This window comes from Meriones unguiculatus, chromosome 4, assembly GCF_030254825.1.
Source record: "Meriones unguiculatus strain TT.TT164.6M chromosome 4, Bangor_MerUng_6.1, whole genome shotgun sequence".
Classification (NCBI taxonomy): Eukaryota; Metazoa; Chordata; class Mammalia; order Rodentia; family Muridae; genus Meriones; species Meriones unguiculatus.
The window spans coordinates 113918502-113935744 of record NC_083352.1 but is presented as its reverse complement, the minus strand read 5'-3'; the positions used below and the strand labels follow the sequence as shown (position 1 = coordinate 113935744).

Below are 17243 nucleotides of genomic sequence, written 5' to 3'. Positions count from 1 at the left end.
GATGACCGGAGGGGCCATTGCCAAAGGCTACCTGGGAAAGATGAGCAATGTGAGGGATGCTCTTCATTCATTCATATTCACTCATTTAATTGTTTATCCAAAACATAGTCGCTGACCCAGTGCACAACACAGATCAAGGTCTCTGCTCCATTGGAGACTGCATTCTAGAATAGGGAAAAAAAGCCAAGAAGATAATAGTGACAATTTCAGGCAGCAATGAAATAAAACCAGGCTTAGAAAAAAAAAAGTGACAGTCAAATACCACTGATGTCATATCACTATGAGCTGATGACGTTCCATCAAGCCCAAGGTATGACAGTGGCCAGTCGTACAAAGCCCCATGGGAAAAGGCCCTGGCAAATAGGAACATCAAATGCAAAGGCCCTGGGGTAGGAGAAGGTGGCAGAGCTGAGGGAGCCGGCACGCTGAGTCAGGAAGGGTTAGAGGGTATGGAAAGCCAAAGGGGACTCAAATGCCCTGTGGGTTGTAGGGCCCGAGAAGGAAGCTGTGGGGCTACACTTTGCAGGTGTAGGCTTGGATGGAGTACAGGTGGCCAGGCAACACCGGTGACCACACAGACATGGAGGTTGACCATGCTGTGTGTGTGTGTGTCTCTCTCTCTCTTCTTTTGAAATCAAGGCCTCACCTCTACTGGGAGCGGAGGCTGGAACTCAAGTATGCAAATTTTACTAAATGGGCCAAGCACAAAACCTTCTGACGAGGTACCCAGCGATGAGCGGTGAGACCTGTCACCAGGTCTCTTTGGCCGAGATAAACAAGCATGCTGTGTAACACGGGTGAGTGTCACAGGAAACACAGCGCAGGGAAGGGAATGAGACATCATCTTCAAGAGTCTGGCTGACCGGAAACCTGGATGGTAAGCAACATCCGTCATTCTTAGCTATGTGCAGGAGGTGAGGACAGGGCAAGTGGTGACGGATTCTCAGGGTGATGAAGAGTGATTGAAAAGGTCCTGAGGCGGAAAGTGCTATGTATCAAAGGAGGCCAGTGGGACTGGAGGTGCTCTTCTCTCTCGAGCACATACACACATACACCAACACTGACATGCAAACACGCTCACTCACTCACCATCTGATTTTTTTTTAACATGGGCGTTTCCTTCCAGACATCAGGCCATACAGTCAGGCCTGTGCACTGGAAGGAAGGTTCTGGTCTCTTGCTTTGGCCTCCCCCGCTACCTTGGGGACACCCCTCCTTGCCCCAGGCTGCCACTCTCTTGCTGGCAGCAAAGGAGAACAAGACTACGGTGTCTGACAGCGTCACTTCTGCTGTGCCCTGGGTGCCCCCTCCCTGTTGAACACAGCAGGGGTCCCAGGTGAAAGGCCAGCTTGCAGCTGGGGCAATGGGACTCATGTCCACACACAGTGCACGAGGCCTGGGCCCAGGGCACTGAAGCAGGGAGTAAAGGGCTGTTAATAGCACACAGATGGGGGTGGGGCTGGGAGGGTGGGGGAGTCACTCCCCAGGAGATGACTTCCGACCTAGTGACCCCTGGCCCTCACCGTGTCTAGCTTGCCCTGTAGCTTTCCTACGGAGCCCCATGTATCTGGGTCAGCATTGGACATTGGCAGAACCCGCCAGCCGCAGGTACTCCCTTGGGTGTGAGTCCTACCCGGAGGGTCTGCAGGGGGCTCTGCAGTGGGCAGGGCCTCGGTAGTCTTGACAAGACTGGAGGGAGATCCTTTTGTGTAGTAGGGGTTAAGAGCAACAGGTCTGAAGCCACAGAAGGGAAACTGAGGCCTGCAGTGTCTGCCCAAGTCCTGGTGGTGGGCACGTACACTCCAGGGGTCCCATGTGGAACCTGACTGCTCACTGGCTACATCAGAGTTGGGGAACCCTGTGTATGTGGTTCCACTGGGCACAGGAGGTCTGGTGTGTGCACCTGGGTGTGCAGATTGGGCACTAGGATGACAATGATGGTGGTGATGGTGACAAAGGCGAAGTAGGAAAAACAGGAAAACCAAGGCAAGTGTTTCTTGCTCACCATTTGCTTTGGCTGTCCCATGGCGTTCCCGTGACCCAAGTGGCCTCAGAGACTGATAGAAACAGGCCTGTGGGGCAAAGTCTCTTGGGTGCCTTTGCTGGGTCCTGGAGCCACCGGTCAGCCCAGAGCTTGGTGCTTGCGTAAGGGCTGTGCAGACAAGCCTTGAGCATATGCTACATGGGAGTTCTGGAATCTCCATGTTTGCCGTCATACAGCCTCCAGCGATCATGGAGTCGGGCTGCTGCCATCCTCTGCACTTGGAAAATGAGGCCTGGAGAGGCAGGTCAAGGTTGGGGCCAAGGAGACCCAGTGAATTAGTGGCAGAGCCAAACCTATGCTCTACCCAGGACTGACCTGCCAATCTCCATCCCACAATTCTTACCATGTGTCCAGGGCCCTCACCCAGCACCTGGTAGGTCCGACACAGAACTAATGAGTATTCCGACTTCCCTATCCAGCCTCTTGAGTTTGCCTCAGGAAAGAGCTGGCCTGTTGAGTTAGCACCCCATGGAGGGCCAAACACATTAGGTAGTTCAATGAACACAATTCATTCAACACACACAGTAGCCTGGAGGTAAGTATTCATCTCTCCATTGGATGAAGAGGGAAACTAAGGGTTAGCATGGATGCTAGCTGGTCTGTTCATTTGCTTCCTCATTGCCTACGTGCACTTATTGAGCACCTACTATGTGCCGGGTAGTGCTGGAAGACACAAGAGGGAGCCGATTGCCTCAACCTGACTACAACCATATGGGTGGGACATATTGGCGGCCTGCTCCTGGCAGAGAAAAGACAGAAGAGTTCAGGTTCAAAACCTAGGCAAATCCCTTGCTGGCTGATGGACTCAGAGGAAACACAGCCTTGAGGGAATCTCCTTGGCTGAAGCCTGGGTCAGAACAGCGCTCCCTACAGTGCAAAGTGTAATGACAGGATGCCACAGAACCATTCAGAAGAAAGCAGCAAAATGGGAGGGAGAGGAGGCGGGGACTCCCTGCAAGGTGGAGGACCTCTTGGGGTCTTGCCTAGTGACCCCCACCCTAGGCCAGCATCTGCTCCCATCTGTCTATGTTCTCAGAGAGCTGCCTTTTGTTTACCACATTCTGTTGCCTCTGAGAGCCTCCGTTGCTCCTTTAAAATGGGGACCATAAACATGAAGCGGGCTAATGAGAAACTGAGCCGAGTTGACACTCAGGGTCTTGAGGACAGGACAGCTTGCGTTGGCATTGTTGTTGACCTGCCTATGAACTTGGAGCCCTGAGAAACTCCTTGTTCAGATCCGACTCCACTAGCACAAACCCGCACGTCCCCTCTCCTGCCTAAAGCACAGAAACTGAGTGGAAAGGGCCTCTCTCTTTGCTGCCCTGAGCCTCTGAGGCTGATCATTAACCTTCAGGCCTCGGATCCTGCAGCCTAATGACAGATGTCTAGCCTGGCCTCCAGGGTCTCAGTCTCCCCACAGCCTGCAGAGGAGGAAGAATGGCTTTTAGCTTTCTGTTCATAACCCTCACTGCCTATGACCCCAGGCAAGCCCGCTGTCCTTTAAAGGTCTTAGAGGTTTTGTTTCTGTTATGAGGGACTGGACATTCAAACATTCATGTGGCCATCTTGCGGGAGGCAGGAGAGTGGGATGGAAGGAATACAGCCCCACAGTCAGCTAGCTCAACTCAGTCACTTAGTGCCACAGACCACGTTGCCATGGTAACCCTTGGGGTCTTCTTCATCCTCTCCTTATTTCTTCCTCAACTCCCGATTATCAAAATGAGCCCACCCCCATTCAGACACAGACCCTCAGAAGGGTCCTCAAACAGAGCACAGCTCTTCTGCAGACACATCAGGCAAAACAGAAGGGAGAGGTTCAGCTGAGGCGGAAATGAGTAAAGAGTCAGTGTCAGCTGCCCAGGATGATGGTGAGGCCATCCTCTCAGAGCCCCACAACTTGGGAGGGAACAGTTTGAATGTCAGGAAGCCAGCATCATAGGACGGGCTTAGGCAGCCTTTGTTTTAGAGCCTGCATCTGGCTCACCTCGTCTTAGCTGACCGCCAACTAAGAATAGCTCTTACAATTTTAGAGAGTTCAAAATATCCAGAGCTCAAGAGATGGCTCAGTTAGCCAAGCACTCGCTGCACAAGCATGACGATCTGAGTTTTATTCCCAGTACCCCGTAAAAGGCAAGTGCAGGTGCTAGAGAGATGGCTCAGCAGTTAAGAGCACCAGCTGGCTCTTCCTGAAGTCCTGGGTTCAACACCCACATGGCAGCTCACAAATGTCTTTAACTCCAGTTCCAGGGATCCGACACACATGCAGGCAGAACAAGGCATGTAAAATAAATAAATCAAAAAATAAAATTAAAATTAAAAAAAAAGCTAAGTGCACATGTGTCTGTGAGCCCTGGGCAGGGGAGGCAGAGACAGGAGGATCCTGGCCGGGGCTGGCCCGCCAGCTGTGTTTACAGGGCACTCAGGTCCATCAGGAGACCCTGTCTCAAAGGACACGCTGCATGTGTGCCTCCCTCAAACACGTATAAACATGTACAGTGCACACAGAAACACCCAACATCCATAGAACGTAGAAGAACAACATTTGGGCATGACAAAATTATAGGGAACCTTAACTTTGGCTTCCACACACGGGTTTTTCTTAGCGTGTAGCCAGCTGTCGGCGCCCTGCCACCTTCTTCAAAGGCAGAGCTGGGAACTTGCGACAGCGTGGCCCACAAAGCCTAAAATGTTTACTGTCTGGTTATATTTACGGGGAACAACTGCCAACGCCACTACCTGGCCAATCTCCACAGTTGCCTGGAAGACTTTGTCCTTGGGACAGACCCTCTCTGTTATTTCACCAACAGCGACACTCCATGTGTCACTCCGCCTCTCCAAACCCCATCCTGCAAAGTGCTTCTACTTCTAGCTTTCAGGGTCATGTGTGAGGGGTAAACACCCACGCTTGCCACACACGGGCAGTCTGTAGACAGTGTCTGGATCAGTGTGCCATTTGGGTATACACATGTGGGCAGGTGTGCCTGTGCGTAGGTGTGAATGCGTATGCAGTGTGCATGTGTGAGCGACTTGCCTGTGTGCATGTGCGTGTGCGGTATACATGTGTGTACATGTGTGCACAAGTACATGCGTACATATGTGTGCATATGTGTACATGTCTGTGCATCTATATATGCAGTATACAAGTGCATGTAAGTATGCATGTGAACATGTGCACAGGTGTGTGTGTGTGTGTACATGTGTTCAGGTTTATATGTGCAAGCATGTTTGTGTATGTGGAAGCTAGAAGTGAACCTCAGGTATTGTTCTTCAGGAGTCATCCATTTTTTTTTTTTTTTTGTTTTTTTTTTTTTGGACACAGAGTCTCATATGCTGTGCTGACCAGCCCAGAACTCCTTATGTAGACCAGGTTGGTCTTGAACTCACAGAGATGCACTTGCCTCTGCCATTGGAGTGCTGGGATCAAAGGCCAAAGGCTTGCACCACGCTGTTTGGCATCGTGGGGTTTGGGGGGACAGGGACGCTGGCCTGGGTCTCACCAGTTTGGCCAGGCTGCCTGGCCAGCAAGCTCCAGGGGTCCACCTGTGCTCACGTCCCCAGCGCTGGGACCACAAGCACAGGCTACTTCACCTGGCTTTCTAACATGGGCTCTGAGAGTGGAACTCAGCTCTTCATACTTGTAGGACTAGCGTGTTCCAGGATGAGCGTATTGACACATATTTGCAAACAACACTGCTGGCGAGGCTCCATGGCTAATGCTCCCCGTGGCTTCAGGAACAGTGCTTGCTGTGTTTATTGGCCTGAGTGATACCTCTGTGGAGGCGCTCAGCCGCTTTTGTCAAGGCACGGCTTCCCTCTCTCATCCCAGGTGCCATCTCTCACCATTGCAGTCATATCAATGCAACAGGGGACAGGTTCTGGGAAGGGCAGAACCACAAGAGCCCGAATGTTTCCACTAGTTTCTCTCAGACCGAACTTAGACACCTGACCACCTAATAAGCGGGGGGGAATGTGGGAAACGCAGCCTTTCTCAGCACAGCATGTGCAGGATGTAGGGTCTGTGATTGTGGAAGAAATAATGCCAGAGATGAGCTGGCAATTTCGACCCATGCAGGGATGAAGCTTAGGCCTCTCTTAAAAGTATATTGACAGCCAGGCGTGGTGGAGAACGCCTGTGATCCCAGCACTCAGGGAGGCAGAGGCAGGTGGGTCTCTGTGAGTTTGAGGTCAACCTGATCTACAAAGCAAGTCCAGGACAGCCAAGGTTACACAGAGAAACCCTGTCTCGAAAAACCGAAAAGAAAAAAAAAAGTATATTGACATCAATAAGACAAAGTAACCCAGCTACTTTATCACCATGGGTTGGGGTGAATCACATAGTTATCAATGAAAACTCCTCATGTCCTTGTGCCTCCAAAGTAACCCCACAATGTCTTTCTCTAATTTTGTCATGTCTGAAAAGAACAGCTCTCTATTTTTTAAGGCCACTTGAAGGCAGACATGCTTTCTATTGCTGCCGAAAGAACTCTGGCCACACTTCATGGGTTCAAAATCAGGCTTAACCTCCCTCTGTCTATGTGACCTTGGGCAGTTGCTTCTGTCTGAATCCTACACGGTCATCCGAAAACACAGCATCTGCTTCGAGCCCAGCGTCAGGGGGTAGAGAGGCCAGACCCCTCAGGCCAGTTCAGTCTGTGACAGGAGCATTCTTCCAGTGAGATGCCCCTCCTGCCAGTCCTTACTCTGAGAGAGGGGTCTCACCATGTAGCTCTGGCTGGCCTGCAACTCCCTGAGGTCAGCCTACCTCCTGAGCGATGAGATTACAGACATTACAGACCGGCACCACCCCTACCTCCTTCATCGCCTCCCCTCCCTCCCCGCCCCCAGCCCATCATGGAGAACACTGCAGTAACAGCACCGCATTGCTCTCCTTGCCAGTGGGCTGGAGAATTCTTTGAGCATTTACATCTGGGAAAGAAACTGCAAACATTCACATAGCTTGAATAAGTTCTTGCAGAATGCCCTTGAGAAGGGCTAGCCTGGACCCCACTCCAGCCAGCAGTGCCTGAGAATTTGCACAGCTCCTGTTCCCACCAGTCCTGGGAGTTGGCCATCGGATGCCTCCCTGCCTCACTGTTTCCTGGGTCTCAGTGTTTGTGAGCACCCATTCAAATGCTTGCAAACAAAATTAACTCCATCACCTGCTCCCCGATGCATAGGAAGGTGGCTTAACCCATTGGTTAGAGTACAGTGAATGGGAGTCTAAAAAGTCCAGGGTACCATGGTTTGGCGTGGTAAACTGATTCTCAATTAACTGTCATCATCGAAAACAATTAGCCCACAGCATGTGCCCAGCACATGTGTGTGTGTGTGTGTGTGTGTGTGTGTGTGTGTGTGTGTGTGCCCAGTGGCCTGTGGACGTCCGATGCCCATCCCCCCCAGCAGTGGTGTGGACCCTGGCACCTGCCCAGACTCACCTGTGCTCTCACCGGCTTCCCGGTGAAGATCCTTCCGAGCGTCACGCTGGCCAAAGAGGCTCTTGAGGATGGCGCTGGCGATGGGCAGCATCATGGCAGTGGAGGCCGTGTTGCTCAGCCACATAGACAGGAAGGAAGTGGTCACCATCATCCCCAGGATGAGCCTGGGTGGCAGAAAGAGAGATCTAGAACTCGGGCTCCAAGAGGGACTATTCTAGTCCTGGGGGAGCCTACGCAGTTGGTTTTACAGGCGGGAAGTTGGATTCAGACAAGGCAGATGAGTAGCAAGCATGGGAGCAACTGACTAGGCTTATCTTGTTTGATCTGGGGTATGCACGATGGTGTACGTTTGGTTCAGCTGAATGTGGACTTTAGGGACCTAACTCAGGTCACCCCTGAACCGCCTCGCCGGCCTTAGGCTTGTTTTGGATCCAAGGGAAACGTGGCTCATTGTGCTTAAAGAGCCTGACCACGAAGTCAGCCCCAGCCCGGAGTTTCCCTGCCTTACCTCCAGGACCTTAATGGCACCCATTCCAGAATGAAGCGAGCAGGCTTCATTCTGCCACCTGTCCCTTCTTGTTCTCCCTTCTTGCCTGTCCCTGCTGCTCCCTCACCAGCACGAAGCCCACCTGGAGCCTTGTTCCTGCTCTCTGGTCCACCGCCACCAGCAGAATCTAAGTGTCACGGGGTTTCCACCGGAGCTCTTTAAACTGCAGTATTAAGGAGATTAAGCCAAGGACCCTAACCCTGTCATTCCCTATGACTCCAGCAGCTTCTGGATTCATCTCTTTCTGCCTCCTCTTAAACCAGTTTCTTCCTGGCTCCCTTGCTGCATCTTAGCCTTTCTGTCCATTTTACCCAACCGAACCCAGAGACTGCCTCCATCAAGAAGTAAGCCCCTTCCTCTCCGGGACTTCACACTTGGCATTAAACGAGCCTTTATCTGAGACTGTCCCACAGGTCTGCTGACGGGAACAGAGCATTCAGCAGCGTGAACAGTAGCCCAGGACTGTGTAGCTGAAACACGTTGTCAAGAGTACTTTCCCATTGCACTGTAAGACAGTGGTTCTCAACCTTCCTAATGCTGTGACTGTTTAATACAGTTCTTCATGCTGTGGTGACCCCCCCCACCATAAAATTATCTCATGGCTGCGTAAGTGTAATTTTGCTACTGTTGTGAATCGAGATGTAAATACCTGTGTTTTCAGATGGTCTTAGGTGACCCCTGTGAAAAGTTGTTTGACACCATCAAAGGGGTCAGGACCCATAGGTTGGGAACCACTACAGGTTGAGGTGTCCGGACAGTGAAACCTAACACCAAATGATGGCTGTTGTTAGGCCACTCTCTGTGCTGTATTATTAGAGGTTTGTGTATGGGCACGCTGGCACAGCTGTGTGCTAAAGGGACTGTTTAGATACCTGCATTTTGCTGTCACTGAGCTGTGCATCATCCCATTAACCTTCTAGAAAGGGTGAGCATCAGCAGGCTGCCACAGGGTTCATGGGAAACCATCAATACAGGCACACGTGCACCCACACTCACACATCTAGATAGAGGAAGACAACGCTCTTTTCTTCTTGAGACAGGGCCTCACCATCTATGTAGCCCTGGCTGGCCCAGAACTCACTATATGGATCAGGCTGGCCTTGAACACACGGCGAGCCACCTGCCTCTGCCCCAAAAGTGCCCGGGGTAAAGACGTGCACTGCCATGGCCCAGCAACACTCCTTTTTTTTTTTAATAGTATAATTTTTATTTGAGGAGTATAGATTGAAACAAATATTAGGTCATAAAGGGCAGTGTATGTGTTCTATATATGTGTTACAAACATCAAATATGTAGTTACTGTACATATTAACATATATAATCATTTATATATGTTAAATGAAACAAATAGCCATAAACACTCCTTTTTCAAGGCACCCAATCATCTGACAACAAAAGATCACCTCCTCTCAGAGAGACTGAGGCCATATCTGGTTAGTCTCTGTCTGTCTGTCTGTCTGTCTGTCTCCCTCCTGTCTCAGGCTCTCATTCTCCACCTGGTTCCCCCAGACCCCTCCACACCAGCAGCCAGCGAGAATGGTAGCTGGCAGTCAGCTCTATCACTTGAGTCTGAGCGATCCCCTGTACTTGTCTACTTAATCCCACGAGGACTTGATGAAGCAGGTGCTGACACCTGGCTGCACCGAGGTGGGTGCTACCTCTTTCTGGAGTAGAGGGTCTTGGCCTCAGCTGAAGGAGCCTAGCGACACAATTCTAAAATCCTCATGCACAAGGCACTGAGGGGCCAGCAGTCCAGATCCATCTCCAGCGATATTTTTATTTTATTTTACTGCATTTTTGAGACAGAGTCTCACTCTATAGCTCTGGCTGTCCTGGAACTCACTATGTAGACCAGGCTGATCTCAAACTCATAGAGATCCACCTGCCCTCTTCTGCCTCCTGAGTGCTGGGATTAGAGGCAGTGCTATCATGGCTGGCTCGGGGTGACTTTTAAGCATATTGAAGACAGCTGTCACCAAATCAGCTCTACACTGCACAGGTGAGGGACTCATCAAACTGTCAAGAAAGCAGTAAGCCAAAACATGTGAGAAATGACGGTTTCTTGGTTCAGTGGTCAAACAGGAAGAGCTTTGCCCCCTCTCCCCCGCAACCCCACGGACCCCAGGCTGCTCTGTGGCCTGGCCTTACCTGGCAGGCTGGACCCCAACCAGCATGAGGACCTTGAGGGCGATTCTCCGGTGCAGGTTCCATTCCTCGATGGCACTGGCCATGATCAGCCCGCTGAGGAAGAGGAAGTTGGTGTCGAGGAAGTACTGGGGGCAGACCTTGCTGGAGGGTAGAATGCCCAGGAAGGGGAAGAGGACGATGGGCAGAAGAGCCGTCACTGACAGCGGCAGGGCCTCCGTGCACCAGTACACTGCCATGAGCAAGATGACATATAGGCAGCGGCCTTCCTGTGTGTGGAGCAGGGGACAGACACTTGGTCAGCGGCTTGTGCAGGCCAGAGGCGCTGGCGAGGGGGCGGGGAGGGGCAGGCAGCGAGGCTCATGCTCAGGGCAGCAGTGGACAGCATCGTCTTGCTCAGTTATAAAACATGGGAAGTTCTCTGTGAACCAGACATTGTTGGAAGTATACAAACCTCCCTCCCACTATCTCTGTGGGCAACCCTGAGGATGAGAATGTTAGCAATTTGCTTTTAGAGACTTTTGGAAAGTTCTGGAAAGGCAGTGTGTGTGTGAGGGGGTGAAACAGAAGGAAACCAATAAAGAGTACTTAGAGGGTTTCCCTGCATGGACACCTGAATCATGATTCTGGTGGGAACCCTGGAAGTGGGAACAGATGTGTCCAGCCTTTTGACCTTGGGAAAAGATGCTGTCTGCAAAGATCATGCTTGAAAGTCACGTAGTCCAGTTACAAAAGAGAGAGAGAGAGAGACAGACAGGGAGAGAGAGATGAAAAGAAAGAAGAAACCATCTCTTCAGTAAATTGTGCGGGGCTGCGCTGATGGCGATCCTCAGCAGTTCCGTGCTGTAGAGCGTATCTTAAGCTGTTCTCTAAGATGAAAGACACCTGGCGCATTTCACAGCTGATGCCTCGGTATCCCTGGTTGAGGACTGTTTCTGGGAGCACCAACCTGAAGCATTTCCAAATGCCCCAGGGGCAGGCTTGAGCAAGCCTCCCCAGCCAGAGAGGCTTGCCACGGAGGCAGTCAGATGCACACTCTCCATCAGGAACAAAAGAGCCCACACTCGTTGAGCTGATCCGTGCCATCTGCCCCGCTCTGCGCACCACCTGACGTGAGAGTCAGTTCAGAAAAGGTGGTCCCAGGGATGTCTGGGTGTAATATCAGCGACTCTTGAATCCACCTGGACCATCTTACATCTTTGCATTTGGGCAAAAGGACACATGTATAAGATTGTTCAGTTTTATCTTGGGTCCGATGCAAGACATTCAGACTGCTAGACAGCACTTTGGGTTACATGCTGTTTGGGCTGTTTGGTGCCTTGCTGCCCCCAGATCGCAGGCTTCCAGCTTCCAATTATCCAGGGGCATGCAGCGAGACACTCACCCCCATGGAGGCAAGGTATTTTTTAAAATATTTTATTTATCTTTATGTTTCACTTTGTGTGTATTGGTGTTTTGCCTGCATGTGTGTCTGTGTGAGGGCATCCAATCCCCTGGAACTAGAATTACAGCTTTTGAGCTACCATGTGGATGCTGGGAATTGAACCTGGGTCCTCTGGAAGAGCAGCCAGTCCTCTTAAATGCTGAGCCATCTTTCCAGCCCCAGGAGGCAAGGTTTATAGCAGAGTTGGAGCTGTGTGAATAGACAGTGTGGGAGCTGAGTGTGAAAATGGCAGAAGCTAGTGTCTGAATGTGTGTGTCCCTCCCTTTCCTCTGTTGACACCCAGTCCCTACTGTGGTGATAATAAGAGGTGGGGTCCTTAGAGATGGGACTAGTATCCTTGTGAGAGGCCTCCAGGTCTTTCTTCTGCTCTGTGAGGACTCCGAAGCACCTCTCTGAGGCTGAGCACTGCCTTTACCAGGAACCCAATCACCGACTTCTCTCTTTGGACACTTGGCTGGGCTGTTAACCAGAAGCATGGGGGTTCCCGGCTTAGGAACTATCCAGGCTGAGGTGTTTTGTTACAGAAGCTCAGATAGACCGAGACACTCCTCCTACCCAGTTTGGCAACATCATGCCTGCTCATTCGGAGAACTTCTGGCCTCTTCTGGCTTTAGATGCCTCTTGGGCAAGACTTCCAGTGAAACAGCCTTCTGGGACCTGTTCCCACTGGGAAGTATGGTGGACTTTCTAGCAAGATGACAAGGGCATATTGAACGCCGCCTCCCAAGCTTCCTAGTGAGAGTCCATCATCCTTGCCCTAACCTCTGCATCCTGGGTTACCGTCACACCTCAATTTCAGCTCCCGGCTCTGGGTCCTTCGAAGAACCGTTCTAAGGATGAAGCCTTCCCGGAGACAGCAGCAGGCTTTGAACGTCGGGTGAGAGGTATCTGGCACAGGGAAGGAGAGGGGAAGTCTTCTGCCTGTGTGGGAAGCTTCTTTTGTGTAGGACTCAAAAAGAAGTCGTGCTCTCCAGCTGGACCCAGAGCCTGTCTAAGCCAGCTCCAGCTAACAAGGGCGAGCATTGTTTGGCCAGCCTCCATTTGCTACGTTCTGAGGGAGACAGATGGGAACACAGGTTGCTCTGTTTGGTCTGGTTTTTGATTTTGTGAAGGAGCAGGGATTGAACCTAGGGCTTTGCACATGCTGGGACCTCCTCTAACTCTGAGCTGTGTCTCCAGACCTCTTTTTACTTTTGTAGATGTTAAGACGGGATTTCACTCCCTGTCTAACTAGTTTCACTTGTTAGCCTTGAACATATGCCATTACCCAGGCTGGCCTTGAACTTCTAATCCTTCAGTCTCAGACTCCCAAGTATCTGAGATTACAGGCCTAAGTTGCCATGTCTAGTGAGAAGCATATATTTTCTGTTTTGAAAATGCATGTATGTGGATGTGTGTGTGTTCATGTACATATTGGTGTGTGTGTGTACAGAGGCTAGAAATGTGGTCAACCTCCTTTGAGACAGGATTTTTCATTGGCTGGAGCTCACCCATTAGGCCAGATTGGCTGGCCAGTGATCTCTGGGGCCTTCCTCTCTTGCCTCCCCAGTGTTGGGATTGTGAGGAAAGGCCTCCATGTCATCTCTCTGTGTTGGTTCTGGAGACTGGGTTCAGATCTTCATCTTTGCAAGAGAAGCAGTTCCCCAGCTGGGCTATCTGTAGCACCAGTCACACATTGACGTTCTTGAGAATGAAAGGAGATGACACAAAGGACGTGGTGCATTCTGAGTGGGCAGAACCCCTGTGAAAGGGGGTTTGCCAGGGGCTGACCAAGCCTTACGGAATCTCTATCAGATCCTCTAAGGCAGTGTCAGATTTTCCCAAGGAGAGTTCGAAGGCCAGGGAGGTTGCAAACAACTTTTCCCCTTGGCGTGTGCTAAAGCTCCGTGATAGATGCATTGAAAGCTGACAGGTTACAGACTCATAGTTGCATTTGTTCAATGTAGTCTTCCAAAATGCATTCATCCGCAGTTCTCCTTAAATACGCCCAGCTTGTACTTCCATGGAAACGGCTAGGAAATCAGCCCAACTGTATGCAATCTGGGAAGATTCCAGCATTCAGCAATAGTTCCTTATGCTGTCTACCAGTTAGGACCGAAATTCTGTGAGAAGAGGGTTCCTGTTTGTTTTGTCTCATTCTCTTCTGTGTCCCAGAACCTAGCACAGTCCCCAACATACTTAATCTTGATATCTGCAGTGGAGAATGGGTCAATAAGCATATGAATAAGCAGATAGGAATGAGATAGATGAATGGATGGATGGATGGATGGATGGATGGATGGATGGATAAACAGATGGCTGGCTGGCTGGCTGGATAGATGGATGGATGGGTAGATGGATGAGTGGATGGATGAATGAGTGGATGCATGGATAAGTAGATGCATGGATGAGTGGATGGATGAGTTTCTGAACAGATGGATGAGTGGATGGATAAAGGAATAGATGGATGGATAGGTAAGGGGCAGATAGATGGTTGGATGAGTGGGTAGGTGGAAGGAAGGGTAGACAGGTATTCTTGGCTAGGCCCTAGGCTGGAGCTTCAGGATACAGAAGCAGAAAGGAAACATCTGCCCTCAGCTGCAGCAAGGCAGGTGGCTGCAGTCACGATTGTAGACTGCTAGTCACAGCACAGTACTCAGTAGCAGGTGTGGCCCTAGGAGGCTCCTGCAGGAGATTCCAGAGGAATAATTAGCTACAAACCAAACAGGGAAGTGGAGAAGAACTTTCAGGAGGAGCTCTCAGCTCCATTTCAGAGAACGCACACTTCCACAGAGTCCGAAGGTCAAGCCTGCTGCTGTCCTGCAGCTTTGGGGTATTTGTTTCTCCTCCTGTGCTCACACTCCAGACAAGAATTGTGAGGTGGTAGAAGAATCTTGCAAATTGGACCCTCTGGCTTGTGTGTGTGTGTGTGTGTGTGTGTGTGTGTGTGTGTGTGCGCGCGCGCGCGCGTGCGCTCTCTCATATAACACCCAACCTAAAACTTTCAGGCAATAGTGTAGCTTCCTGGCTAGTAACACTTAGGCTGTAACTCATCAGACAAAGACTGAGAGGAGACAACACAGGAACCAGAGTGTCAGAAAGACGATTAAGAGGAACTGAACAACCTCATGTCTACAAGTTAAGAGAAACAAATATCTTGAAAGCATAACTCACTTAGTTCTAAGAAACAGAACTAGAAAAATGAAACATTCTAACATCTTCTTAAGAAACCGAAGCAATCATTAAGACCCTCCTCCATCCCTCTTCTCCCTTCCCCTGCCCTGCTGGCTTCAGCCATGGCTCTGCTGAAATAGCGGAATTGGCAGGGCTTGTGTCTTGCACTCATTCTTTGAGAAGAGAGAAAGAGGGGTGTTTCCTGTTTTGGTCTATGGGCCCAGTATAACCTGGGGCTGGCTTGTCAAGGGTGTTACAAGAAAAGAAAGTAAAATGGAATAGTGTTACAAGAACAGAAAGTAAAAACGGAATAGGGTGTTACAAGAAAAGAAAGTAGAATAGAATAGTTATGAGGGTGCACAGAATTGCCTGGAGACATCAGTCTGAGAAGCCCTGAGTCCTGCTTCTTTCCCTGCCCTGAGTCCTGTCACCAGGCAGACGTGTTGTGACAGCCAGCAACATTTCCAGCAGGGCTCCTGCAGCTCTCGGCTCAGGAATATGTTTCATTGTTTTTTTCTGGTTAGCAATTGCAACAGTGCTGGTGAGCCCAAATATCTGCCTTCCCCCAGCTGAGCATCCCATGGGCGATGGATTCAGGTTTGCCAGGGAACTGATGAAAGTCACTGCCCCTTACGTCCTTTCAACCAAGCTGGATCTGGAGGACAGAGCTTACTCAGAGCCAAGCTCTCGAACACTTACCAAGAGCAGAATTAGTAGGTGTGTGTGTTGGGGGGGGGGTGGTCAGAGCAGAACAAGATGCCACCTTTGATGATGAAAGAAAAGAGTGAAGTTTACCACCACCCCTGCCCCTGGTATGAAGAGAAGCTGGTGGCCTCAGTGGCATTAGGCCTCAGCCTTAGGAGGACCCTTGTTGGCTGTTGCATCCTCAGGGCGTCCCAGTGTGTGGCTTTCTGGGAAGCAACACCTTCCTCACGGTTCACGCCCCTGGGGAAGGGAGTGTCCTGAGATACAGGATGGTACAGAGTCCAGGTTAGAGGCTCCAGGACCCTTGACAAGAAACAGGTCGTCTGAGTGGCACAGCAATGGTGGGCGCGGTCATTGTTCTAATGGTCACTGACCTTAGTTGATTTTGGGATTGGGAGAAAACACACACACACACACACACACACACACACACACACACACGGCTTAAAATCGCTGTGTAGCCCAGGTTGACCTCTGTCTCGATATCTCAGGTTGCCTCAGCCTTTGAATGCTTGGAGGACAGGAGTTACCCCACCCAGCCTGGAATGCACTCTGACTAAAAGAGACATAAAAGTCAAAACGTAGCCCAGGCATGGGACATCTTCACACCATGTTCCAGCCTGCCTAGAGGATAGTACTCTAAAGCAAAGGCAATACTGACGAGAAAGAGTCCTGAGATAGGCCATGGTGGCAATAATACCAAGATACCTGCAGTTCTGGCTCCTGGCCCCACACTTTCCTCCATGACTTGGTGCTAAAAAATGGCCTCAAGTGTGTGGTAGGCAGCCAGTGCGGGACCTGCAGAATGCTGCTGTGGGAAATGAGATGAAAGAGATTGGAAAGGGAAAGAAATCAAGAAAACCAGGACAGATTGTGCTACAGAGCAGGAACCACAGAGTGAATGTTCCTCTGTGAAAGGCTGAAGCAGAGGTAAAGGCCTCCCCGAAACCATCTCTAAATAAGAAACAGAAGCCTCAGACAGGGCACCATGTGTACTGTATCCCTGTACTGGGCAGGCTGAGGCAGGAGGATTGGCCTTAGGTCAGTCTGGTGAGACACTGTCTCAAAATATAAATAAATAAACAAACAAATAGATAAATAAATAAATAAAAATAAACAATAAATGAGCCTAAAGTAGACATTGGGCAGATGGGGGTGGAAACCAGGGCTTGGGCAGTGAGAGGCAGCAGAAAGCTGGCATTTAGAGATGGGAAGCAAGGGGAGCATTCGGAGCACACTAAGGCAAGAAGACTCAATAAAAGGGTCAGGAGTGGCGAATGGTACACACCTGTAATCCCAGCACCTGAGGAGCAGAGGCAGGATCACTGTGAGTTCAAGCCCAACCTGGGCTACATAGTCAGAACCTGTCTCAAATAAATGCACCTGTGCATACCATACACTAACAAGAATAGACACCACGTATCTACACACAGACACGTACGCACAGGAGTGTGCAAACATGCACACATGCACACGAATGCCCACATTAGCAGTGGAGATTTAAAAGAATGGAGCAATGAGTAAGGAGGCTTTTTCTTAGGTTCATGCCGAAGACAATTCTCCACCAAGTACACACTTCAAAACGCAGTCTCAGAATTTTATCCCCACAGGCAGGCCTCTCAGAAATCATGATTCCCAGTTTTCAAAGGAAGAAAGTGAGGCTCAGGGTGTTCTGGGGAACTCCACAGCACCCCACCCTAGGCCTCCAGACCCTTGACATCAATTCAACCACTGCAACTTCCCGTAGCAATGGAATCCTTCAGTGTCCCA

General features: G+C 50.5%; 1 protein-coding gene across 1 annotated transcript in view; it reads right to left on the bottom strand.

The window, feature by feature from the left end:
* The window catches only part of Slc13a3 (solute carrier family 13 member 3), a 65271-nt gene that overhangs the window by 32668 nt on the left and 15360 nt on the right, over positions 1–17243 (bottom strand). Inside the window, exons 2-3 of the mRNA XM_021638162.2 lie at positions 10175–10440; positions 7480–7643 (exon numbers count right to left, since the gene is read on the bottom strand). Coding sequence (XP_021493837.1) covers positions 7480–7643; positions 10175–10440 — 430 coding nt within the window. The remainder of the gene's footprint in view (positions 1–7479; positions 7644–10174; positions 10441–17243) is intronic.